The sequence below is a fragment of the Periophthalmus magnuspinnatus genome, chromosome 2 (genome assembly GCF_009829125.3).
Source record: "Periophthalmus magnuspinnatus isolate fPerMag1 chromosome 2, fPerMag1.2.pri, whole genome shotgun sequence".
NCBI classification, from domain to species: Eukaryota; Metazoa; Chordata; class Actinopteri; order Gobiiformes; family Gobiidae; genus Periophthalmus; species Periophthalmus magnuspinnatus.
This window is the reverse complement of record NC_047127.1, coordinates 16,219,510-16,246,375: the sequence shown is the minus strand read 5'-3', so window position 1 is coordinate 16,246,375 and position 26,866 is coordinate 16,219,510. Positions and strand designations below refer to the sequence as shown.

At 41.2% G+C, this 26,866-nt stretch overlaps 2 protein-coding genes across 2 annotated transcripts; one reads left to right on the top strand and one right to left on the bottom strand.

The window, feature by feature from the left end:
• The first annotated feature begins 7,225 nt into the window (after positions 1 to 7,225).
• Positions 7,226 to 20,205, top strand: LOC117381684 (H(+)/Cl(-) exchange transporter 4). Its single transcript, XM_033978684.2, has 14 exons — positions 7,226 to 7,422; positions 9,634 to 9,791; positions 10,109 to 10,208; positions 10,959 to 11,146; positions 11,613 to 11,735; positions 12,364 to 12,570; positions 12,736 to 12,816; positions 13,370 to 13,642; positions 13,727 to 13,999; positions 14,661 to 14,847; positions 15,477 to 15,678; positions 16,158 to 16,354; positions 17,215 to 17,431; positions 17,762 to 20,205. The coding sequence occupies exons 1-14, from the start codon at positions 7,407 to 7,409 to the stop codon at positions 17,850 to 17,852; spliced, it is 2,313 nt and encodes a 770-aa protein (XP_033834575.1). The 5' UTR covers positions 7,226 to 7,406; the 3' UTR covers positions 17,853 to 20,205.
• Positions 20,206 to 20,797: 592 nt separating this feature from the next.
• Positions 20,798 to 26,343, bottom strand: LOC117381186 (high affinity cGMP-specific 3',5'-cyclic phosphodiesterase 9A-like). The gene is made up of 13 exons (XM_033978089.1): positions 26,256 to 26,343; positions 25,530 to 25,673; positions 25,247 to 25,386; positions 24,847 to 25,019; positions 24,693 to 24,752; positions 24,109 to 24,286; positions 23,585 to 23,707; positions 23,353 to 23,445; positions 22,926 to 22,993; positions 22,685 to 22,787; positions 22,148 to 22,252; positions 21,791 to 21,937; positions 20,798 to 20,896 (listed from the first exon to the last, which is right to left on the bottom strand). The coding sequence occupies exons 1-13, from the start codon at positions 26,341 to 26,343 to the stop codon at positions 20,798 to 20,800; spliced, it is 1,521 nt and encodes a 506-aa protein (XP_033833980.1).
• Positions 26,344 to 26,866: the final 523 nt, after the last annotated feature.

Below are 26,866 nucleotides of genomic sequence, written 5' to 3'. Positions count from 1 at the left end.
GGAGACGAGGAGGGAGGAGACAAGGGCTTAGGAGTGAACTCTGGTGACTCTGTGGAAACTAAAAATCGATATTTTCAAAAACACAGACACGGGTTTAATTCAATCAGATTTGACTTAAAAATCTGTAAAAATAAATAAATAAATAATCACAAAGCCATAACTTCAACTTAGTCACACTAAACCAGGACTAAACTAAACCAAGACTGAACTTAACCAGGACTAAACTTAGCCAGGACCAAACCAGGACCAAACCAGGACCAAACCAGGACCAAACCAGGTCCAAACCAGGCCTAAACTAAACCAGGACTAAACAGGACTAAACTAAACTAATCCAGGACTGGACCAGGACTGAACTACACCAAGACTAAACTTGGTCTAAACCCAGACTTCCTCAGACTGGTCTGGGTCAGTCTCCAGCTACAGTGGCTCAGGTGGTAAAGCATCAAGGTTCCATCTCACTAGTACATTATTACAGTACAGTGGAGTCCTTGGGCAAGACACATTACTGTAGTGTGACTGTGGTCAGTGCTTAAATGGTGATGGTCAGACAAGGCCATAGGCTCAGAATGTCAGTCACAACACTCAGGCTGCCTTAGGGCAGATACACACGGTTGACAGTCTTTCACTCTTTCAACAGATTTGAATGCTTAAAATAAATCCAAGTTAAATTTTCTTATTGCTACAAACCAGGTCTAAACTATGGTCTGAATGAGGACTGAATCAGAACTGAACCAGGACTAAACCAGGTCTGAAATAGGACTAAGTCAGGTAAGATAAGATATGCCTTTATTAGTCCCACAGTAGGGAAATTCCAGTATTGCAGTTAAAGAACAGAAGGAAAATGGTACATGCAATAAAACAAGATAATAGATAAATAGTTTAAAATAATTTTAAAAATATACATAAAAATAAACTAAAAATAGACTCTAATATAACATCTCCGTAAAGTGACTTGAGTATTGCACATAGATATGGATGAATGACACATGTTCAGTGTTAACAGTGTTCATTGTACAGTCTGACAGCAGCAGGAAGGAAAGACCTGCAAAACCTCTCCTTCACACAGCGAGGGTGAATCAGTCTGTCACTGAAGCTGCTCTCCAGGGCAGACAGAGCGTCTTGCAGGGGGTGAGACTCATGGACCAGCATAGAAATGACCTTAACCAGGACCCTCCTGTCCTCCACCTCCTGCACTGAGTCCAGAGGACAGCCCAGGATGGAGCTGGACTTCTTGATGACCTTGGCCAGCTTCTTCCTCTCCCTCTCTGCGATGCTGCTGTTCCAGCAGACCACACCGTACAGGATGGCTGATGCCGCCACAGAGTCATAGAAGGTCTTCAGGAGTGGCCCTCTCACTCCAAAAGGGGGCCACTCCTGAAGACCTTCTATGACTCTGTGGTCTAAGAAACAGTCTAAACCGCTGGCTCTGGTCCAGGTCTGGTCCAGGTCTGTGTTAAATGTCAGCCTGGCTCTGAGGAGGATTTTCACATTGGTGCTTTTAGCGTCATGGAGCCCTCTCACCTGTCTCTCACCTGTCACCAAACACCTGCCCCCAGCTGCCCCGAAGTTCCCACAAAGACCGAGACCAGGGCCGAGACCAGGATTAGAGCCGGACATTAAGGTTTTAATGTTTTCAAAGGATGAGGAGGAAATGAGGAGTGAGTCAGTCACTTTCACACAGGAGCGAGAAGGGCAGGATTCTACAACAACAACAAGACACGACAGAGATTTAGCCAAGAACTGACTGGGCATTTTAAAATGGCACCATGGAACCTGCTCGTCTGCACAGTATGATGTCAGGGCTGCCCAAAGTTAAGAAGAACTGACCAGTCATTTTAAAGATGCACTGTGGAGTCTGCCTCCTGCTTGTTTCCATTGAGATGTTCAGTGGAGACTACCTTGACCTCCCAGTTGTCTAATTTTTGCCCCCGTAGTCTAAAAGAAGCTAAGCAAGAAATTCGTATAAAAATGCTGCTGTCTGACTAGTTGTCCCATCCAGTGTGTGTAACCTGCATGTTAAAGCCACTGTTTTATTAAAGAGGAGGTGTTCTTTAACTTTCTCCCATGTTATAACATTGTTCTCTCATCAAAAACATGCGCGAATAGGTTCTAGATGTTATTCATGCATGTTTGATTAATCTAATGATCTCTCCTGAGCCCTATTCAAACCCCGCTTATGGTTCTGTACAATGCTCCGCCCACAAGCCTACATCACCCATGTTCCTACACGACAGTTCTCCATAAATATACAAAAAACATGATACAAAACTTCACACAGCAACATGACCTTGTTTACTCCTGGTTTAGTCATGTGTTAATGCTGTTTTAGTCCTGATTTAGACCTGGTTTAGTCCTGTTTTAGTCCTGTTTTAGTCCTGTTTTAGATCTGTTTTAGATCTGTTTTAGACCTGTTTCAGTCCTGTTTTAGATCAGTTTTAGACCTGTTTTAGTCCTGTTTTAGACCTGTTTCAGACCTGTTTTAGACCTGTATTAGTCCTGTTTTAGTCCTGTTTTAGACCTGTTTTAGACCTGTTTTAGATCTGTTTTAGACCTGTTTTAGTCCTGTTTTAGACCTGTTTTAGACCAGTTTTATTCCAGTTTTAGACCTGTTTTAGTCCTGTTTTAGTCTGTTTTAGACCTGTTTTAGATCTGTTTTAGTCCTGTTTTAGATCAGTTTTAGACCTGTTTTAGACCTGTTTTATTCCTGTTTTAGTCCTATTTTAGACCTGTTTCAGACCTGTTTTAGACCTGTATTAGTCCTGTTTTAGATCTGTTTTAGACCTGTTTTAGATCTGTTTTAGAACTGTTTTAATCCTGTTTTAGTCCTGTTTTAGACCGGTTTTAGTCCTGTATTAGTCCTGTTTTACATCAGTTTTAGACCTGTTTTAGCCCTGTTTTAGTCCTGTTTTAGACCTGTTTTAGATCTGTTTTAGACCTGTTTTAGTCCTGTTTTAGACCTGTTTTAGACCTGTATTAGTCCTGTTTTAGACCTGTTTTAGACCTGTTTTAGATCTGTTTTAGACCTGTTTTAGTCCTGTTTTAGATCTGTTTTAGACCTGTTTTAGATCAGTTTTAGACCTGTTTTAGACTTGTTTTAGTCCTGTTTTAGATCTGTTTTAGTCCTGTTTTAGACCTGTTTTAGTCCTGTTTTAGATCAGTTTTAGACCTGTTTTAGTCCTGTTTTAGACCTGTTTTAGTCCTGTTTTAGACCTGTTTTAGTCCTGTTTTAGTCCTGTTTTAGACGTGTTTTAAACCTGTTTTGGTCCTGTTTCAGACCTGTTTTAGACCTGTATTATTCCAGTTTTTGACCTGTTTCAGACCTGTTTTATTCCAGTTTCAGACCTGTTTCAGACCTGTATTATTCCAGTTTTATACCAGTTTCAGACCTGTTTCAGACCTGTTTTATTCCAGTTTTAGACTTGTTTTATTCCAGTTTTAGACCTGTTTTAGATCTGTTTTAGGCCTGTTTTAGGCCTTGATTGGTCCTGGTTTGTTCCTGTGGTTTAGTCTCGGGGTGCAGGTTCAGTCTGTGCCGGTGTATAGTAAATGTTTTTTGTTGTTTTGAGTTCTTGTTATGTCTCGTCTCAAACTCGGCTGATGTTGATGTTTCTCTAATGGAACAAATAAATGTCCATTAGTGTGTCCTTGAGCCGCCATTACGCACGCACATCTCAAAGCAGCTTTAACGAGATGCTTTAGAGACGCACCGGAGCAGAGTCCTGAGCACGGAGCACTTTTCCGGCCTTGGACCCACCACAGGGATCTAGGAGCACCGGAACATCCACAGTTTTATGCACATAATTTAACTGTTCTTTGGAGGCACCGGGGACATTACCAAACCACTTTAACTATTAATAACTATTAATATTATGCACAGACCTGCAGCAGTTGCTTTAAAATAGCCCATGTTAATTAAACCCTGGTTTAATGCAGGTCTTTCCCAGAATTAATTTCTGGGAGATTCTGGGTGTTCTGTCCCACTGAAGGATATGTGTTACAGGTCAGACAAAAGTATAAAGCTCACATTGTGTAAGCTCAGATACACGGCCCATCAGAAGTCTGGACACAGCTTCTCATTCAATGTTTTTTTTCTCTTTATGTTACTGTTTTCTATATTATACACAGAAGACATCAAATATATGAAGCAAGATATATGAAATTATGTAGCAATGAAAAAAGTGAAATAATTCAACTTTAAATATTTTTCAGATTTTATATTGAAATCCTGAAAGTATCCATCCGTTGCTTTGTGGACAGTGCTTCAAACCCTCGTCCTTCTCTCAGTGAGCATCATGATTAAGTCTTCTGAAATAATTTTCACTTCACAGCATTTTTTGTATACGCCATTCCACATGTGTCATTTATAGTTTTGATGCTTCAGGGAGAATCTAAAAAGTGAATAATCCTAGAAATAAAGAAGAAACAGAAAAACAGACAAAGTGTGTCCAAACTTTAGCCCGGTCGTGTAAAAATTTAAATAAAAGGTGCACATGAATCCTCTACTGTGGGTCCACCACCTTCCTGTCTCCATGGAGATTATATTATGTTGCTTGGAATGTTCCACCATATGGCATTAAACTTGTCTATCTTGCATTTACTAAATAACATTAGTAAACGCAAGTAATAGTATTTCCAAAAAAAAAAAAAAACACTTGAAAAACACAGTGTGAGTTGGCTCGCCTCTCCAGAGGTCTGAACTGTAGCTTGTCTTCATGAATAAAGATGGAGATGAGCTCATACAGTGTGTCGTGTTTTCATCGTGTGTCATGTGTGTTCCCTAACTTCACTGTCCCATTAAATAAGACAATAATAATGAATCTATTTTAATCCTGCAGTAGTTGTGCCTATTTCCTCTGGGAGCAGGACTTGCGACAGTGTTCCATGTCAATACAGTTAACAAATACATTTATTTATCATTTTCTTTTGTCTAAAAATTACATTACATAATATTTTTTCCAAGACCTGGTTAGCAAACCTAACCAAAACTCTAAACGTACCTGTAACTAAACATAATCCTGATGCTAACTTTAACCAGATTTGAAAAAAATATATTGACAAAAATCAACATTTGCTGCATAACCACTGAAAAGAAGTGGCTGTTGTTTGTATAGACTGTGGTTGTTTGGCATAACTGTGATTGGGGCAAAATGGTGCTTCTGATACATCAACAGATAACAGTAAAAGAGAAGCTGGATGTGTTTTTGTTATGGGTTTTAGGTCTAAATCACGGATCAATAATAATAATAATAATAATAATAATAATAATAATAATAATAATTAAAACTGCAAGCAGTGATAAAGGCCCTCGCCACCCCTTGCGACCGCGGAGTACACACCACCACAGAGATCCTGCCTTTCGTTCCCGCTTACATCGCCCCTCCCGCCAAAATCAGCGACTGAGTAATACTACTCCATTAATTCCAAAGAGACCATTTATGACATTGTCACGTCTGAACGGTTGGAAATAGAGGTATGTCTTCATTGGCTTTTTTCTTTAGTATGATGAGAAGAATATGTGTACCAAATTTCAATGGTCTATGACAGTAATTATTTTTCATCCCAGTTAACCAAAACCCATATATTTCAATGAGAAATGTCAGATGTTGCCATGGCAACACCTTTGAAAATAGATGTATGTTCTCATTGGCTTTTTTGTTCAGTTTGCCAAGCCAATTGTCCATGCCGAATTTCAAATGTTTATGTCAAAGTAATTTTTTTGGTCCAATTCAAAAGTTCAAGGGGGCGCTGTGGAACAAAAAAAATTCTGATATATGTAAATTGTATATCATGTCGTACAGATCAAGATTTTAAACAAAATGTATATTAATGCCGGGAAATAGGACACTGCATGTGTGAGTTATGTGCACTTTAACATTTCAAAATATTGTTTTTTTCTTTGATTGGTGGCCACACCCACATTTTATGATGTCGAAAAATCGAAGACAGTTCCCTATAATCCCACATGGGTCTAGTTCATTTTGACCAATTTGCAAGTTTCTTGAATGAAAATCCAAGGCGCAAAAAATCCAAATGTGAAAGGTAAAATTTTGGAAAAATGGGGTTCCGCCCACAATGGCCGACTTCCTGTAGGGTTTAGGGTGGGGTCATAATATAATTTTTTACTTGTCTTGACATGTTCTATGTTTGTACCAAGTTTCATTTGTCTATGATGAAAAAGGTCTCTCATTGACGTAATGCATTTTGATTTTTGAGGTGGCACTATTGAGTCATTTTGAAAGAATAATTTTTTTGAACATCAAAATAATAAATTTTTCACCAAACTTGAATTTTGGGTCCAATAAAATTGAGTTTTCGTTAACGTTCAGGAGGTCAAAAATGACTTCAAAGCGGTACGTATAATAATAATAATGGAATTTTTTTCCCCACCCATTATTTTTCTCCTAAACCGTAACAGCTACAGTCATGTGACTTTCTCACATTGTGCCCCATCACAAATAAGGCCCCTGTGAATTTTTTCACACGTCCACGACAAATCGATTGTCTTCTATGAATTTATGAAAATGAAATTTGAAGAGGGCGCTAGAGAGCCATTTTGTGAGAGAGTGCCTTGATTTGCATATCATTGCATTCAGCTCACAAATGTGCATAACCGCTGTATTAGCGTTTTCCCAACAAAAAATGTGTGAAAGAGAAATATTTTTTGAAATTTTCCAAAATTTGCGATTTTGTTGAAAATTCACCCTGACCACACCCAAAGTCATAATCAAAATGTAATTGATAATCTTTAATCACACATGGGTTTAGTGGGATTTGGCCAAATTTGAAGTGTTTGTGATGAAAGCTGTGCGAGAAAATGTCCTGAATGCGAGGGTGTGCACTTTTGTCATTCCCGGGTTTGATCCAATATGGCCGACTTCCTGTACATTTTAGGGCGGGGCCATAATATCATTTTTGTCATGTCCTGACATGTTCTATTTTGTGATGTGAGTTTCAGATTTTTACGTTGACTTTTTTCCGAGTCGGGCTCCCATTGGCCCCATGAAAATCAAAGTTTGAGGTGGCGCTACTGAGTCATCTTTCATTATTTTTTCTCGCGGTCTTTTGTGACAATTAGAGATCGTTGAGTTCTAATTTCTGACACCACTCACTGCCATGTCGGGGCGTGTTTACTACCCCCTGCGAGAAGGTCCCGTCACAACCATTCACACCATGGGTCAACACCGTTGGAGGAGCAGAGACCCGGCGCCATGTTTGTAGTCCTGTAGTCCGGTGTTCTGTAGTCCTGAGAGTAGCAGACTGTAGCCTCTCTGACGCTGCTGCTTTTTTCTGTACAATCAAACGCGTTTTCTGCTTAAACCGCGGATAAAATGAAAGAAGACTCAGCGAACGTGTGAATTTAAAGCCCAGAAGACCCCCCAAAAACCCCCACATCTTTAAACGTAAAGATGGAGCCGGGAGAAGGTGAGAAACATCTGATATGCTAGTTAGCTTGTTCGGCTAACGCGAACATGTCCCTGCTGCGGTTCGTTAGAATGAGGTTTATGCATTATTATATTTAACATTTTAATAAGTGAATTTAGAGGCTTATAAATGTGAAAATGCAGTGTGAGTGCAGATTTAAAGGGCGTGTTATTTTAGACTGTGCACAAAGAGGCGTTTACGTGACAATGCGGCGTTGGGAAATCAAAATAAAGACATTAAATTGCTTGTTTAAAATTTGTTTATTTTCTTTGGTTTATTCTCGTTTTACTGCGGTTAAACAAGAAGCCGTGACATAAATACTAACGAGACAGAAAGTTTCTACAATAATGGAAGAGAAGACACATGATTGATACATTTAAATATATTATTGGTTTAATTACAGTGTTATATTTGACTAAACAAGGGCCACATTTAGGACCATTCAAAATCAAAGCAAACTAAACCATAGGCAGGAGGTATTGTCAAATCAGATTTGTAGACCTTTAAAATGTCTTGAAACTTCACTATTTGATGTGTGTAATCAGAGGGAACATGATCAGAAAGAAATCTGATGGTTTTGCTATTTGAATTTCATTTTTATAATCTTTTAGCTCCAAAAATCGGATAATATTCAGATAATAAATACAGCTAGAGGACTATATTTTTTACCGTATACTATATTAGTTTCAGTAGTGGATGAAGTACTCAATTTAGTTACTTAAGGAAAAGTACAGATACAGAAATAAAAAGTCACTCAACTAAAAGTATCCCATGAAAAAATCTACTTAAATAAAAGTATTTAAGTACATGTTTTAAAATGTACTTTTTTGTTCATTTTTGAAAGTGTTAACTGTGGTGATATTGATTAAAAGTGATACATATTTTGGTAAACAGTTGCAAGATGAATCGGTTTTTAAATTCTTCTTATGAATTTTGTGTATTTATTTATTTTTGCTCAAAGCTGAAGATTGAACTCGAAAACTTTAGTCATTAGTCTCGAAAGGATGTCAAAACGAACATGGTAAAAAAATAACCCCTCAGATCATATGAAAAGTAATTTTTACTTTTCAATCCAGTTCAAAAATGTAGTGGAGTAGAAAGTACAGTTATCTTCCACTGCTAATTAGCTTATTCTCTGTTGTATAAAAATGTTGGATGCTAAGATTAATTGATAGCCATATTTTTCATTGTTGTTATTATTATTATTATTAAAGACAGCAAAAACAATAAAAGACATTGGACGTTTTGACTTGAGGGAACAAGGAGTGCTTGTGTGTGTCTGTGTGTGTCTGGGTAGGTAAGTAATAAAACTTTAAAAAATGAAATAAGAGGGGAAGGGTGGAAAATTTGGGGGAAAAAAGGGAAAAAATAATTGAGTAAGCTTCTATTTTTTTTCTTTCATTTCCTTATCTTAATAATAATATCTTCTTAATAATATCTTCTATTTAATGTAATCCCTTTTTCTCCCCTCCCTCTCCTTCCATTACTCCTTTGTTTCTTTTGTTAATATTTTTTTTTTTGGCAGATAGTGTTAGAACAGCTAAGAGCAGCAGGCCTTCTTCCTGGTCACACCTTGGTTACTTTAACTGGTAGTCATGTTTATTCACCTCATAATAAATGTAATTACAGCAGAGTAAATGTTTTTATCTCATGTTATTATCACACTGTTTGAATTGGTAACATAATAATAATAATAATCATCATCATCATCAACATCATAATACTCATAATAATCATACATTTTCTTTATAATACACAAACACAAACAATGATACAGTTCCAATTATTATGAGAAGTGACAGACAAAAAGGCTATTTAGATTTTAGGTGACATTTCTTGGTATCAAAACAGACATTGAGATCTGTGTTACAAAAAGAAAAAACAATCTTTCTTTAGACAATAGATTGTGATTTTCAACGTTAAATGCTAGTACTTTCTTTTATATTCCCATGTGGCCTTATATCTGTGTAATCACTCAGTGTCCAGGTAGGTTCTATACTGCTCAAGGTCATTCTAAAGCTAATCAGAAAAGGTTTCTTTCTGTCTTGTGAATGGGACTTTCTACTTGTTCAAATGAGTATCTAGTTTCAATGCTAGTTTTAGTATTGATTAGTATTTATCTGATTATCTGATTTTCCATACTTTTGACAACCTTACAATTAACTTAATAAACTAAACACATTTTTATGTAATTCCTGTGTTCCTTGACAGCAGCGAGTGGCAGTTCCGTGGTGACTGAAGAGATGAACGGAGCCGGGAATCTCATGGACTTTTTGGATGAACCTTTCCCCGATGTCGCAACGTATGAAGATTTCCACACCATCGACTGGCTCAGAGAGAAGTCCAGAGACACAGACCGACACCGCAAGGTCTGGGAGGGCATCTGATGCACAGGGAGGGCATGTAACGCTCGGGGGCATGTGGTGCATGGAAATGACATCTGACACACAGTATGTCCAGAAATGTGACCAGGACTAAACCAGGACAAAAAAGGACTAAACCAGGACTGAGCTAGGACTAAAGCACATCTAAACAAGGACTAAACTAGGACTGAACCAGGACCAGCGCATCTGACACACAGGGATACAGGAAGATGGGAGGGCATCGGAAAGGCATCTGACACACAGGCAAACGGGAGGGCTTCTGATTGACTGGGAGGGCATCTGAGTGTTTTGTATTTCTGCAGATCACCAGTAAGAGTAAGGAGTCGCTGTGGGAGCTGATCAAGAGTTTACTGGACGCCTGGTCGGGATGGGTCGTGATGCTGCTCATAGGACTGTTATCAGGTCAGAACTAAACCAGGATTAAACTAGGGACTAAACCAGGGACTAGATCAGAGACAGCAGCAGTTACAGAGAGAGGGCGACAATTTTTCAGTTGGAACCACAGTCAATGGAGCTGAAGTGCACCTATGCTAACTTCCTATTTGCAATGCGGTTAATGGGCCAAATATGTCCAAAGATACAGACTATGATCTAACCCTGTCCCCCTTGGCTCTCTGACTCTGGTCTAAACCTTGTCTCTCTTTAGGCTCGCTATAAACTGGATGACCTTAAAGACAGACCTTAAAGAGGGTGCCTGACTCTCTGCGTTCTGGCCAAAACTCAGTCTACCTGGTCTTAAGACCTTCTTGCTGCCGTGATGGACCTGAATGACAGACCTTAAAGAGGGCATGTGTCTCTCTGCGTTCTGATCTAAACCCGGTTTAAACCTGGTCTAAACCTGTTCTAAACCTGGTCTAAACCTGGTCTAAACCCAGTCTAACCCTGGTCTAACCTCGGTCTCTCTTTAGGTTTTCTTGCTGCTATCATAGACCTGGCTTTGGACTGGATGACAGACCTTAAAGAGTGCATGTGTTTCTCTGCGTTCTGATCTAAACCCGGTCTAAGCCTGGTCTAACCCTAGTCTCTTTTAAGTTCTCTTGCTTGTCATAGACTTGGCTGCAAACTGGATGACCGACCTTAAAGTGGGAATCTGTCTCTCTGATCCTGGTCCAAACCCGCTTTAACCCTGGTCTCTCCCTGGTCTCTCTTTAGGTTCTCTTGCTGGTGTCATAGACTTGGCTGTAGACTGGATGACGGACCTTAAAGAGGGCGTGTGTCTCTCTGCGTTCTGGTACAGTCATGAACAGTGCTGCTGGACATCCAATCAGACGACCTTTGCCGACCGTGACAAGTGCCCTGAGTGGAAGAAGTGGGCGGAGCTCATGACTGGGAGCGCTGAAGTGAGAGACCGCTATAATAAAAGACTAATGGCTGTAGTACAATCCTGTACAAGGCTCCATCCAAAAGCCTACATCCATGCTCCCACATGACAGTTCTCCATAAATATACAAAAGAATGATACAAAACAAACAACTTGACAAACCTGATGTGATATGCAGTAGTTTCACTAGCCAGATGCATGCTGATTGTGTTGTGATGTTACTCTGAAGGGGGAGTGACTTAGCACAGAGAGCAAAGGGAGGAGGGGCTTAGGCCATCAAAAATGAAAGTTATAACTTATAAAGTTAAAATATGTTCATATGTTTTTTGTATTATGTTAATACGAAATATAGCATTTATCAAACAATGAAAGGTAACATTGTGACCTAAATGTGTTATGTGTTAGCAGTTAATACCTCACAGAAGTAAAATACCCCCTCTTTAATGCAGGTATTTAGTATTATATACTGCTGTTTTATTTTGAAGGGAGCTGGAGCGTACGTCCTGAACTACTTCCTGTACACGCTGTGGGCTCTCTTCTTCTCTTTCCTGGCTGTGTCTCTGGTCCGAGTGTTCGCCCCCTACGCCTGCGGCTCCGGAATCCCTGAGGTCAGAAAACTACATCAGGAAATTTTATATTAATACAACTTTCATGTGATGTTCATGGGGTATTTCTTCCAACAGTGAATCTCCCAAAGAGTTATACAGGCCCCTGTAGACCTAAAGATCACAGTAATGACTATATCGAATTAACAATCATTTTTGGGGGTCAGTATGTATCGTGGGTATGTTTTCTTTGTATTAGCGGTGAACTTATTTTTTTGCACTACAATGAGATTTGAGCTGTAGAAGACTGAATTATGAACTTCTATGACTCATTATAGACACAAACTAATTACATAGTTCTGTTGTTTATTCATTGCAGTTCAGATTTTTTTAACAATATTGTACATTTAGAAAACATTTTGGGGATAATCCTGCTTTATGGTTTGGTTTCAATACTATTGTTTATTGTTTATAGTTACTTCTCACTTTAAAATTTGTTATCCAGACAGGGCTACTTATACTTATACTTATTATTATTCTGAAACAGCTCAAAATCATTCTAAATCTATTCAGGAAAGGTTCATTTCTGTCCCATGAATGAGACTTTTTTAGTATTAGTACCTGCTCAAATGAGTATGTTGCTTCAGTACTAGTTTAAACTCTAATCTGTCCTTGTTTTGTCTCTCCTCAGATTAAGACAATCTTGAGTGGGTTCATTATTCGGGGGTATTTGGGGAAGTGGACTCTCCTGATAAAGACAGTGACCCTCGTGCTCGCTGTGTCCTCCGGCCTCAGCCTGGGCAAAGAGGGCCCCTTAGTGCATGTCGCCTGCTGCTGCGGAAATCTCTTCTGTTCCCTGTTCTCCAAGTACAGCAAGAACGAGGGGAAGAGACGAGAGGTGAGGAAACAGCAGGAACAAAGGGAAGAGGAGAGCTGTAAAGGAGAGAGCGGGAGAGGAATGACGGGAAGAGGAGAAGGAGAGTGGGGGAGGAACAAATAATCGGCTGGTAGTAGAAGTAGCAGTAGTTGTAATATTGCCTGTTTTTTTGTCCCATTTCTCTAGGTGTTATCAGCAGCAGCGGCAGCCGGAGTGTCTGTGGCCTTTGGAGCACCCATCGGAGGAGTGCTGTTCAGTTTAGAAGAAGTATGGCCCTGTTTTGACTCCCAATCATCTCTGTTTTCAGATTTATATATTACAAGGGCTGCATATCCTGCTGATCGATTAGTCGACTAAAAAGGGGGAGTGGCAAAAGCTCTCAAAACTATTCCGTATCTCTGTGTATCTGACCCAAAGCGACACCTGCAGGGGGAGTTCATGCAAAAACTACTATTTATGGGAGTATCAGAGAGTGGCTAAAGAGCGACTCCGAAGTAAGGCTGTTGAAAGTAATACTGCTTCCTTAGCAACGCTGTCAATCAAACCTGTTGCTAACACTAGAGGGGAGTCTGTTATTAATGTTCATATCTTGACAAGGGACAATTAGTGACATAAAAATACAGGTAACCTTCTTCTCAAGGTTAATACCAACATATTCAGACCAAAATGGCAATTCTGAGAGTAGCAGTTACAGAGAGAGATTTTCAATAGAAAGTGAACTGGAGCTAAACGGGCTAAATTGTGCCCATGCACACTTCTTGTTTGAAACACAGCATCTAGCAGGTTAGCAGTCTGTTAAAATCTCCTGTCTGTGATCCAGGTGAGTTATTACTTCCCTCTGAAGACTCTGTGGCGATCCTTCTTTGCTGCGCTGGTGGCTGCCTTCACACTGCGCTCCATAAATCCGTTTGGAAACAGTCGTTTGGTGCTGTTCTATGTGGAGTACCACACGCCCTGGTACATGGCCGAGCTCCTGCCCTTCATTCTGCTCGGGGTGTTTGGGGGCCTCTGGGGGGCACTCTTCATCAGGGCCAACATCGCCTGGTGCCGACGCCGCAAAACAACACTCCTCGGGAAGTATCCAGTTATAGAGGTAAGAGTCCTGGTTTAGTCCTGGTACAGTTCTAGTTCAGTTCTGGTTTAGTCCTGGTTTAGTGTTAGTTTCTTGTCTCCTCAGGTTTTGGTGGTCACTGGCCTCACTGCTCTTCTTGCCTATCCAAACCCGTACACGCGTCGTTCGACCTCTCAGCTGATCTCTGAGCTGTTTAATGACTGTGGGGCTCTGGAGTCGTCTCAGCTCTGCGACTACATCAATAGCAACAACACAACTCGCCCGGTGGACGACATCCCCGACAGGCCAGCAGGTCCCGGGGTGTATGCTGCCCTCTGGCAACTCACGCTCGCCCTGGCATTCAAGATCCTCATCACCATCTTCACCTTTGGCATGAAGGTATGATCCATAGACTGTATATATAAATAGACAGCCTTAGCCTTAATGAGCTTCATCTGCAGCCGAACGCTGTGGGTGACGTCACACTCACTTAGTCCACTTCTTTATACAGTCTATGGCTGCAACTAAAATGGCCATATTTATATAGCTCTTTTCCAACCTCAAGGCTCAAAGCACTTTACATCAAGGAACCACACACACACACACTCATACACAAGTGTACGCAGACACTGGAGGTGAGGTGGGTGGGTGAAGTGTCTTGCTCAAGGGCACAATGATAGTGTTCATCTGTGGGAGCTACAATTGAACCACCAACCTGTGGGTCAGTGGATCTGACCAGTCTGCCAGGGATGATTATGTCGAGAGTGTGAATCGAACCTCTGACCTTTGAATCAGATCAAGAAACTGCTAGACAGAGAATTTTTACGATTGTCGATGATGTTGAACTTTGAATAGGATCAGTAATTGCAGATATATTAACCATAAACCAGGTCAACAACTGACGGTTACACAACAAATTACACCTGAGAATTCTGTTTTTTGAAAGTTGTGATGCTATGTCAAACCTAGCTATTCACCCCCTCCCTCCTCCTCCCTTTTCATCCCTTCCTCCTCCCTCCTTTTCCCTCCTTCTCCCTCCTTCTCCTCCCTCCCCTCTCAGATCCCCTCTGGCCTGTTCATCCCTAGCATGGCAGTGGGTGCTATTGCTGGACGTATCGTGGGCATCGCCGTGGAGCAGATGGCCTATCACCATCACGACTGGATCATCTTCAGGAGCTGGTGTCGCCCCGGAGCAGACTGCGTGACACCCGGGCTCTATGCTATGGTGGGGGCCGCCGCATGTTTAGGTATGAAAAAAACTATATTAACTGTATAGTACTGACAAACCAGACCATACACCATAGACTATATAAAGTGAGTGCAACGTCACCCACAGCATTGAACTCCAAATTAAGCTCTTCGAGGTTAGCAGTTATAGCAGCTAATTTTGGAGCCAAGTTTCATAAATGGTTGCTATGATACTTCCATAGATAATTCCAAAGAGCCAATCAGGAGCGAGGCTGTTTAAGGTAACGCCCCTTCCCACCATTCCTGCTGGCTTTGCAGGGGGCAGTCCCATGCTCACTTCTTGTTTGGAACGTGGTGGCTAGCAGCTTAGATATGTCCATTTATATATACAGTCTATACTGTACACACAGATGCCCGAACTCTACGGCATTGGTGGGGGCAGCTGCATGTTTGGGTAAGGACAGAACAACTACACTATGCACTGCATGGAGTTTGCATGTTCTCCCTGTGTCTGGATGGGTTTCCTCCAGGCTCTCTGGAGATGGGTCGAGCCTGGCAGGTTTAACCCAGTGATTTTTTTTATTGTATTGATCAGAATTCCAATTCAGTTTTATTTAGCTATTAAAAAATATGTTTTTCAAAATCAACTTTCAGAACTTCAACTTCACCCCCCCTTTCTCTCGTGTAGGTGGAGTGACCCGTATGACCGTGTCTCTCGTGGTCATCATGTTTGAGCTGACCGGAGGACTCGAGTACATTGTTCCTCTTATGGCGGCTGCAGTCACCAGTAAATGGGTCGCCGACGCTTTTGGGAAAGAAGGAATCTATGAGAGTCACATCCAACTCAACGGGTATCCTTACCTCGATGTACGCGACGAGTTTACTCACAGGTAATACACATACTATAAATACTACTACTACTGATACTACTACTGCTACTACAAATTACTGCTACTACTCTACTCCTACCTCCATGTATGCCACGGGTTTACTCACAAATACTACAAATTAACAGAACTATAAATATTACTACTGTTGCTACAGCTACTACTACTTCTGTACCCCTACCTCAATGTACAAGAAGAGTTTACTCACAGATACTACAACAAGTACCACTACGAATAATACTACTACTGGTACTACTGCTACTACTACTACTGCTGCTACTACTACTACTACTACTACTACTACTGTACTTCCACTTCAGTGTATGAAATGAGTTTACTTACAGGTACTACAAATACTACTACAAATCCTATTACTACTCTACCTGAACATGGATGTACTGCTACTGGGTTAGCAGTTTTGACACAGAATAAGACCCCAGAGAGACACATCTGACACACTGACCCCTGTCTCTCTTCCGTAGGACCCTGGCAGCAGACGTGATGCGGCCCAGGAGGAGTGACCCTCCTCTGGCGGTGCTTACACAGGACAGTACCACAGTGGAGGACGTGGAAGCGCTCATCAAAGACACGGATTATAACGGTTTTCCTGTGGTTGTGTCCAGAGAGTCTGAGAGGCTCATCGGCTTTGTGCAACGTCGGGATCTCACACTTGCCATCAGTATGTGTCACTATACTGTTAAGACTGCTATAGCTGCCATTTTCAGAACTTTATACAATGCAAAGACATCACGCTCACCACCAATACCAAACAATACTGTACTACTGTTAGACGGGCCATATGGGTTTAAAAATTATGAGTATGAATCACACTATACTCAGTTTCCTGTTAGAGGTGCCATTTTGAGAACTTTTCTCAGCTCAAAAGATTTCATATTTGATTGTAAATGGTCAATTACTACTACTGCACATATGAATCACACTATACTGCATTCACTCATGGTCACCATCATTATGTGTCTCTATACTATACTACTGTTAAAGCCACCATTTTGAAGACTTCACTACTCAAAAAATCTCATATTTGGGTTTAAATGGTCAATTACTTAAACTATCAGATTGCAGCACTATGTTGTACTACTGTTAGACGTGCCATTTTTGAGGACTTTTCACAGTGCAGAGACCTCAAACTCGCCATCAGTATGTGCCACTATACTGTATTACTGTTACAGGTGCCATTTTGAGGACTTTTAACTGTGACATATTGCATTTGGGTTTAAATGGTTAATTGCTACTACTACAATCAATTAATTTTTTTAGTCCTGGTTTGGTCTCGATGTAGTACTACTTTTAGTCTTGGTTTAGTCTCTGGTTTAGTCCAGGTTTGGTCCTGGTTTGACTGATTGAAGGGACCTCTGGAAGATCTGTACTGTTACTAATACTTAGTATCTTAGTGCAGTCCTGATTCTAACCCTATTTTAGCACAGGATTGGATGTGGTTTAGTCCTGGTTTAGTCTTGTATTTGAGTTTTTGGACGTATTTTGTTTTCTCACTCTCTTGTCTCTCCTCCTCCTCCTCAGAGAGCGCTCGTCAGAAACAGGATGGAGTGGTAAGCAGCTCTGTGGTGTATTTCACTGAAGATGCTCCTCTGCTACCGGCATCGAACCCTCAACCTCTCAAACTGCGCCGCATCCTCAACCTGAGCCCCTTCACGGTCACAGACCACACACCTATGGAGACTGTGGTGGACATCTTCAGGAAGCTTGGACTCAGACAGTGTCTAGTCACCAGGAGCGGGTAACAGGACTGAAACAGGACTGAAACAGGACTGAAACAGGACTGAAACAGGACTGAAACAGGACTGAAACAGGAATGAAACAGGAATGAAACAGGAATGAAACAGAAACTAAAGCAGGACTGAAACAGGGATAAAACAGGACAGAGTCAGAGACTAAAGCAGGACTAAAGCAGGACTAAAGCAGGACTAAAGCAGGACTGAAGCAGGACTAAAGCAGGACTGACCCATGACTGCCCACAACTGACCCAGGACTGACCCACTACTGACCCACAACTGACCCAGGACTAAACCAATCTGAACAGGACTAAACTTATAGTTTCTTGTTTCAGACGTCTGTTGGGAATCATCACAAAGAAAGATGTCCTCCGTCACATGGCCCAGATGATGAACCAGGACCCAGAATCCATCATGTTCAACTGAACCAGGACTGAACCAGGACTGAACCAGGACTGAACCAGGACTTAAATCACTTATAAAGACCATTTTGATTTGCTGCTAATTTGACTTAAAGCTTCTATATTCTGCTAAAGTGTCTTTCCTCTCTGTAACCCTGTTCTAATGTGATGAAAATTTACGCAGTGGGGCTTTAGCTCTCTCATAATGTAGTGTCAAAAACATCCCTGGAACTACATGTCTCAGTAATCCTTAAGTCTGAATACTGCAGAATACAGGAGCTTTTAACCCAAAACGGAAGGACTGCACACTGACAATGTTTTTCAAACATAAACAAATTCAAAATAGGAAAGAGCATTTTATAAAATCAGTTCTTATAAACAATTTGACTGCATAAGCTTTGCCATTTTAGGTTTTCAACAAGAGAGACTTGAATTAACCAAACTGACTGCCTCACAAATGGGGCAAAAACAAAAATAACGTGAAACTGAAGCTCAAATGTGAAAGTTCCTGTTGGTTTCAAATAATCTTGTTTCACGTGTAAAAATAAGGGACCAGATGCAGACTAACACTAGAGATCATGAACAGAAAAGCACTTTGAGTTTTGCCGAATTTTGCCACATCTGTTTAAGAAATGTCCCAATCTGACTTTTATGCCAAATATTTAGAAAAGGTGCTTTCAATTTTGGATTTTAACTTAAAACTGTGGTGTGGAGATTAAAATGTTATCATATAAAATAGATTTTTTTTTTTTTTAGCTTTTTTCATAATATTGTTTCCTCATCAAGAACATGCCATCCATGCATGTTTGAGTATTTTAGCAATCTCTTCTGGGCCTGTTCCAACCCTCCTTAGAGTTAGCTGTACAATTCTGTACAAGGCTCCGCCCACAAGCCTACATTACCCATCCTCCCACACTACAGTTCTCCATAAATATAACTTGGCACAAAACAATACACAAGATGTGCAGTAGTTTCATTGGGATGCATGCTGATGGTGTTGCAATAGTGCTTTGAAAGGGGGAGTGACTTAGAGCAGGGAGCAAAGAAAGGAAGTGAAACTTATAAAACATGTTAATACATTGTGTAATCCCTCAGTCATCCAGGTCTGATCCATAGTAAAAGCCAAAAGTAAAATTTGTCAACTGGACAAACAGTTGTAGGAGTGAAGATGTTTGGCTGCTCGTCCAAGCCGCTTCTTCAGTTCTGGTCAGATTACTGTTGGACACTGCCTTATACCTGTCTGAAGAGAGGAGCTAACTACACTTGTTTTCTGTATGTAGGCTATTGAGCTACACTAAGTGTGCACTGTTCTTAAGTCATACTGAGCATATTCATTTAGCTCTTAGTGGCTGCTTTCACACCTATTGGCATCCTGGCTAGCTCTATTGTTCTTTGTTTCCTTTGTTTGCTTTGGGGCTGAGGATGAGGTTATAAAAAAAAGTCACACACTCTAATATTTGGTTGTTCCACCTTTGGCTTTGATCACAGCATGCGTTCACTGGCATTGTTTCGATAAGCTTCTGCAATGTCACAAGATTTATTTCCATCCAGTGTTGCATACATTTTTCACCAAGATGTTGCATTGATGATGGTAGAGTCTGACCGCTGCACAAAGCCTTCTCCAGCACATCCCAAAGATTCTCAATGGGGTTAAGGTCTGGACTCTGTAGTGGACAATCCATGTGTGAAAATGATGTCTCATGCTCCCTGAACCACTCTTTCAGAATTTGAGCCCGATGAATCCTGGCATTGTCATCTTGGAATATGCCCGTGCCATCAGGGAAGAAAAAAATACATTGATGGAATAACCTGGTCATTCAGTATATTCAGGTGCCAGCTGACCTCATTCTCTGAGCACAGACTGTTGCTGAATCTAAACCTTACCAACAGCAGCCCCAAACCTATTTGCTTAGTTAAATCCAGGTGGTGACTTTTTTTTTGGGCAGGCGCAGTGTATAAGACAGTGTCCACCAGCAATGTGACCATAACTGAAGAAACGGGTTGGATGAGCAGAGAAATATCTTCACTCCTACAGCTTTTTGTCCAGTTGACAGATTTTACTTTTGGCTTTTACTCCGTTAATATCTCTGTATATCTCAGTATATTATGTGATAGCAGTAGATAATACCCCATACAAGTAAAATAGCCCTTCTTCAATACCACATAGACGTGTAATACTCCCTCTTTGAAAAAAAATCAGATTTGGACATTTCTAATTTTGCCATATTCTTTGTGAATGTTGCTCCTGTTTTATTTAAATGTAAAATTCTGATGTAAATAGAGGATTTAAGTGTCACAGATGTTTTTGTCAAATATTTATCGCTAAATGAATGATGCACTTTGGTACAGACTGAATGAATAAATGAAGGAACAAACTGAACTTTTATTGTGAAATGTCTTTTATTTTGAAATATTTTTACGATGAAAATCAGTTGAACATGTACTTATCTGTAATATTAGTTTGATTTGGGTTTTACTGCTTCATTCCCCCTTTAGTTATCCTGTTCATAAATCCAAGTAAAAACTGTATGAAGTAAAAGTACTGTTAGTTCCTGTAGTTGTATTTTAAGTAAGTTCTGAAGGTGGGGAGCAAAAAGCACAGAAGTTCAAATTTTTAAAGCTATTTAAACCTACAGTGTGCAACTTTCTGGAGGTGGCATGTCACCTCCTTGATTCCATGGAAATGCAAATTTAAAACCATACTTCGGAATATCCTCCAAGGAGATAGATACACTTTTATGTTATACTGTGGATGACTATAGCCAAACAAACAACATTTCCATGGAAACAAACAAGAAGAGTTCCTCCTCGAGGTCAAAGAGTCAGGTTTGTGGAGATGCAAGCCCACTCACAGAAAGGACACATGTTTTTCACACAACACAGTCAAAATGAACAACCACAAAACCAAAAATACATGCTTTTACTTGAGTCTAAAAAGTTGCGTAGCGTGGCTTTAATATTGTGATAATTTTAGGTTTTGGTCTGTGTTGAGCTCTGTAGATCCGCTGCATTCTTCTCAAGTTCTCTGTAATATTCCAGAGCACGACGCACAGGCTCCAAAATGTGCTGCTGTGGGAAAAAACAAGGAACAGTAGTAGTAGTAGTAGTAGTTGCAGTCGTCGTAATAGTAGTAGCAGTAATAGTAGTAGTAGAACTAGCAATAGAAGTAGCAGTAATAATAATAGTAGTACTTTTTTAGGTTATTTTCACAGAGTTGGGTTTTATTGTTTAACCCAAACACTGGGTCAACAGGTTGGATCATAGTTGGGTCATTTCTAATGAAACAAAATAACAGACATTTTCCCGCCTTTTGCCTGCTCAACCCAGACGTCAACCCAACGAAATGGGTCTCACCTCTCAAAGTGTCTGTCTGTTCACCAGGTTCAACACCACAGACAGTGCAATGATCATTTTACTGCTGAATCAATGATGTGTTGCTGTTAATTATGTGACATGTGTTAAATGCAATTATTGATTTCAAAATAAAGTATTAGTAAAAAATAAATGTTTCATTTCAAAATAAATGTTTCTTAAAAAGCACTTTGGTGGTCATTATGAGCCTTGTAATTGGTAGAATTAACCCTGCAGATACCAATACTACAGAGTACTAACCCACAGTTAGGTAGAAGAAATAACCCAAAAGTTGTGTTGGTCCAAGAGTGACCCAGCGCTGGGTTAGAACTTTACATAGGTTGGGTTATTTTTAGCCAAGCATTTTTTATTGTGCATTAGTAGTAGTAGTAGTAGTAGCAGCCCTAGTAGTATCAGAAGTAGTAGTTAGCACTAGTAGTAATGTTAGTAGCCATTAGTAGTAGTAGTACAGTAGTAGAAGTAGTAATAGTTAGCAGTACTATCGGTAGTAGTAGTAGTAATAGTAGAGTAGTAGTAGTAGTATGTGTAGTAGTAATAGTAGTATATAGTGTATTTTAAAAAAAAGTTTAAACTAACCCAGTCCCTGTTTACCTCGAGACAGGGGAAGAGTTTGGTGAGCTCTGTGAAAAGAGGCAGAAGGACGAATCTGATGAAGTTTGTTTGAGACGACGGCTTTGAAACTTTGTCTCTGTCCATGAACGGAGTCACTGGCAACCCACGAAGCTTCTCTGTGTCGCTCTGAAAGTACACAAAACATGACACAACAAGAGGAGCAGAACCAGAGGAGCAGAGCTAGAGGAGCGGAGACAGAGGAGCGGAGACAGAGGAGCAGAGCCAGAGGAGCAGAGCCAGAGGAGCAGAGCCAGAGGAGCAGAGCCAGAGGAGCAGAGCTAGAGGAGCAGAGCCAGAGGAGCTGAGAGGAGCAGAAAGGAGCAGTTCTGAAGGCACCTGGTTGAAGAACTCTTGGAGGAGGCAGTCTAACCAAGGTTCAGCCACAGACATGGGCCGAGCTTCATTTGAGATGTCGCTCACTTTCACCATGATCTTCATCAGCTGAAAACAGAAAACTGTATTTACAATAAAATACATCTCAAAATATAAATATAATGAAAGACATTTATCAGAGCTTTAAAAGTGGATTTGATTTGGTTAGTTCTGGTTTACGCCTGGTTTAGTCCTGGTTTAGGCCTGGTTTAGTCCTGTTCTATTCTTGTCGTAGTCCTGTTTTAGCCCCGATTTAGTCTTGGTTTGGTCCTGGTTTAGTCCTGTTTCAGTCCTAGTTTAGTCCTAGTGTAGTCCTAGTTTAGTCCTGTTTTAGTCTTTGTTTAGTCCTGGCTTAGTCTTGACTTGGTCTTGGTTTAATCCTGGTTCAGTTCTGGTTTAATTCTGTTCTATTCTTGTTCTAGTTGTGGTTTAGTCATGGGTTAGTCTTGGTTTGGTCCTGGTTTAGTCCTGGTTTAGTCCTGGCTTAGTCCTGGTTCAGACCACTTCTTTGTGCTCCTTATTGGTGAAGTCAAACGTGGGCTGGATGGCTCTGAACCTATTGAGGATCTCGTTGTGTCGAGCCATGTCTGTGGCCAGAATGCACCTGAAAACACCAATAATATAGTTTAGAAATATTTGCGATTCAAATGCATTTTACCGTTTAATGTGTTTATTTTTACAGTTTAAAGTGTTTATTTTTTTCACAGATCTGAATATTTAAAATGAGTCTATTGTTTCTTACTTGATCATTCCGGCCCGGATCTGTTTGTACTGCTCAGAGGTCACGTTCTTCAGGATATTACAGTCAGGCTGAAAAACAAGGAAACCAGGACTAAACCAAGATCTTTAAGCCACCCTATTCAAGTGGGTGGAGAGTCCCTCCCTTAAGTGGAGGAGTTTCTCATTGTCTTGTTCACAAGTTTTGATTTGGTCCTGGTCTGGTCCTGGTTCAGTCCTGGTTTAGTCCTAGTTTAGTCCTGCTTTAGTCCTGGTTTAGATCTCTTTCACCTCCAAGATGTGGCTAAATGAGTTTCCTCCGCAGTGTGGTTGGGTGCTCTCTTAGACATAGTCACATGGGAGGAGTTCGGAGTAGAGCTGCCGCTCCCCTGTGTGGAGAGGTCAGCTGAAGTGGCCCCTGGATAAACAGGGCTAACTAAACCAGGTCTTACCTTGCAGATGATGCTGAAAGCAACAGCACAATGATGGTTTTCTAAAGGAGAGATGTCATTGTATCTGAGAGCCAGATCCGTCTGAGCATTAATCTGAAACGAGAACTGGGTTAGACGTGGTTTAGACCTAGATTAGTCCTGGTTCAGTGTTGGTTTAGTCCCAGTTTAGTCCTGGTTAATTTCTGGTTTAGCCCTGCTTTAGTCCTGGTTCAGTTCTGGTTCAGTCCTGTACCTGGTAGACATTGTTGTAGCCTGGGTGGTCGAGGTCGTGGCATAGGGCGGAGGTTAACATGATCAGCAGATCGGTTCGGCTTAGTTTGGTCTTGAGGTCAGTCAGCCATATTAGACCATACATCTGCAGGAAGTGAAGGCAAGCACAGGAAGTGACATCCAACCTGTAAAAACTGCTTAACCTGTGTATTAATGCCTACTTGTGCGTCAGATGCCCTCCCTGTGTGTCAGATACCCTCCATTCACACATACACCAGATTCAGATGTAAGTGAAGTGTCTAGCCTAAGCATACAACAATAGTTACCATCTCGGTGACACAGAAGCACTGTTGGAAGTTGGGGAAGGCGTAGTAGCAGTAGTAGTAGTAGTAGTAGTAGTAGTAGTATTTGTATTAGTAGTATTATTAGCAATAGTGGTACTATAGTTAACATCTGGGTGATGAAGAAGCAGTGGAATTTGTGGAGGCGATGTGGTTGTAGTAGTAGTTGTAGCATTAGCAGTAGTAGTAGTAGTCATATAGTTACCATCTGGGTGACGCAGAAGCAGTGGTGGAAGTTGTGGAAGGCGATGTGGTTGTAGTGGCTGTGCACTTCCAAGAGGAAGTTTTGAAGGACTCTGGTCTCCATCTGGAACTCGGACACAAAGTCCAAATCCTCAAACATGGTCTGAATCAGGACCAGCATCTCCGGCTCCTCCCACTGCCTACAGAGACCAACACCGGGATTAAGACTGGACCCAAGGCCAACACTGAGACTGGAACTGAGATCTGAGACCAGAACTCAACTAGAACTGAAACTGGAGACCAGAGATCAGAAACCACTGACCAGGACTAAGACCAGGACTAAGACCAGGCCTGAGACCAGGACTGAGACTGGACTCAACCAGGACCAGAGGTCGGAAATCAGATACCAGAGCTGAGACCAGGACCAGAACTGAGACCAGAGAGTGGATGTCAACCAGAACTGAAAGAGGACTTTGTTTTCTGGTTTAGTTCTGGTTCAGTCCTGGTTTAGTCTCGGTTTAGTCCTGGTTTAGTCCTGGTTTAGTCCTGGTTTAGTCCTGGTTTAGTCCTGGTGATGCCTTGGTTAAGTCCAGGGGACGTACTCACCAGTTATCAAACATGGGGGTCTTGAGGTATTCTCGGACCTCCTCACTCACCTGCAGAGAACTACGACAGCACAAGAGGGTCAAACCCGTTACATTTATACTTTTGTGCATGTGTCAAAGTGGCAGACAGTTTGATAATGTAAAGTTAGAGTAACCTCATGTTGAGAAACGCAGTCCGGACTCTGTGCCGCTCCTCATGCACGCTCAGAGCAGGTCCATGCACAGTCGTGGGCTTCTCGTGCACGCTCATCAGTCTGGGCCCCGTTTTGTGAATGAACTTCTCTGTGTTATCTCTGAATAAGCCCATCCAGCTTAAGTGCTCTACGCTCTGAAAGAGACAAAACGAAGTCTGAACCAGGACTAAACCAGGACTAAATCAAGACAAAACAGGAACGGTTTTAGGATTAAAATGGGCCTAAACCAGGACAAAACCAGGATTAACCAAGACTCGACAATGGACTAAAGTAGTAATAGTAGCAGTAGTAGAAGGATTAGTAGTAGTAGTAGTAGTAGTAGTAGTAGTAGTAGTAGTAGTAGTAGCAGTATTAAAAATACTTGTAGTTTTCTCTTGAAGCCCTCCACCTCTCGTTCTAGGTCTTGGAGCAGTTCTGGACTCTGGCTCAGCTCCATTACACGATGCTCCAGCTGCTGCAGCCTCATCTCCATGGCACCCAGCTGCGTTGGCATGGCAACACCTGCAACATCAGAACCACAACAGCTTTAGTCCTGCTTCAGTCTCTGGTTTAGTCCTGGTTTAGTCCTGATCTAGTGATGGCCCCAGTCTCAGTCTAGTCCTGTCTCTGGTCTAGTCCTGGTCCAGTCCTGTCTCTGGTCTCACATGAGTCTGATGCCAGCTGCAGCCTGTAGGGGGCACACTTGAGGTTCTGCTGCAGTGAGGCTGAGATCTTCAAAAGTCGTCCATCTGAGCTGAAGAGCTTCAAGATGTGCTCTGGTCCCACCTCCGCCGCCGCCAGAAACAAGTCTAAAGGTAACCACAGCAATGTCACAAAACACCAAATCTAAACAAAGAACAGTTCTAAAGAAAACCAACAAAACCAGAACTGAACCAGAACTAAACCAGAACTAAACCAAGACTAAACCAGAACTAAACCAGAACAAAACCAGGAATAAAACTGGTCTAAATGAGAACATGAATAAACCAAAGGCTAGACTGTGTCTAAAACAGATCTAAACCGGGTCTAAACCAGGTCTAATGAAGACTAAACAAGGACTAAACCCTGACCCAGATTTAAACCAGGTATAAACTAAGTCTAAACCACAGATAAACCAGCATTAAACCAGGACAAAACCTGGACTAAACAAGGACTAAACCAGGACAAAACCAGGACTAAACCAGGACTAAAACTGGTCTAAATGAGAAATAAATCAAAGAGTAAACCAGGTCTAAACCAGAAACAGTCCAGGACCTGAAGGATTTATGGCAAACCCAGAACAAAAGGTTAAACCCATCACATTAGTGTCATTCTCCTCGTATGTGAGAACTCATTTAGACAGAACAACAGCACATGCCCAACTAAATAAAGTTTAGAGTTTAGAGTTTTACCTTTGACCTCAGAGTCAGAGCAGTCCTCTCCAAACTCAGCCGTCTCCTTGCGCCCGTTCACCATAAAGTGAATGGTTTTAGTCGTCATTCTCACAAATAAAATGAAATTCACAGTTCAAATTTACACTTTAGAATTTTACAGTTTCAGAACTGTGTTTGTCCAAAGTCAAAGTCAGAGCCAGGGTCAGTTTATGACAGACAGGTGTTGTGGAGAGGCACCTGTCAACTGCACCTGACAGAACAGAAGAGGACAGGCAGAGAGGGGACTATACTGGGACGAAGACCTGGTCTAGTTCTGATTTAGACCTGGCTTAGACCTTAGCTTAGTCCTGGTTTAGTTCTGGTTTAGACCTGAGTTAGACCTGAGTTAGACCAGGTTTAGTTCTGGTTTAGACCTGATTTAGTTCTGGTATAGACCTGACTTAGTTCTAGGTTAGACAGTGGCAGGTCATGCATTTCACCCTTGAGTCTTCAGTGACGTCCCACTTACACATGACAACATCACCTCAATCTAGGCGAGTCAAGCAACACTTAATTTCAGGAGCATTTTAAACCAATAAGCAGCACAGCATTCACAGCTAAGAGTAGGAATCTAAGTTCACAGATACTGT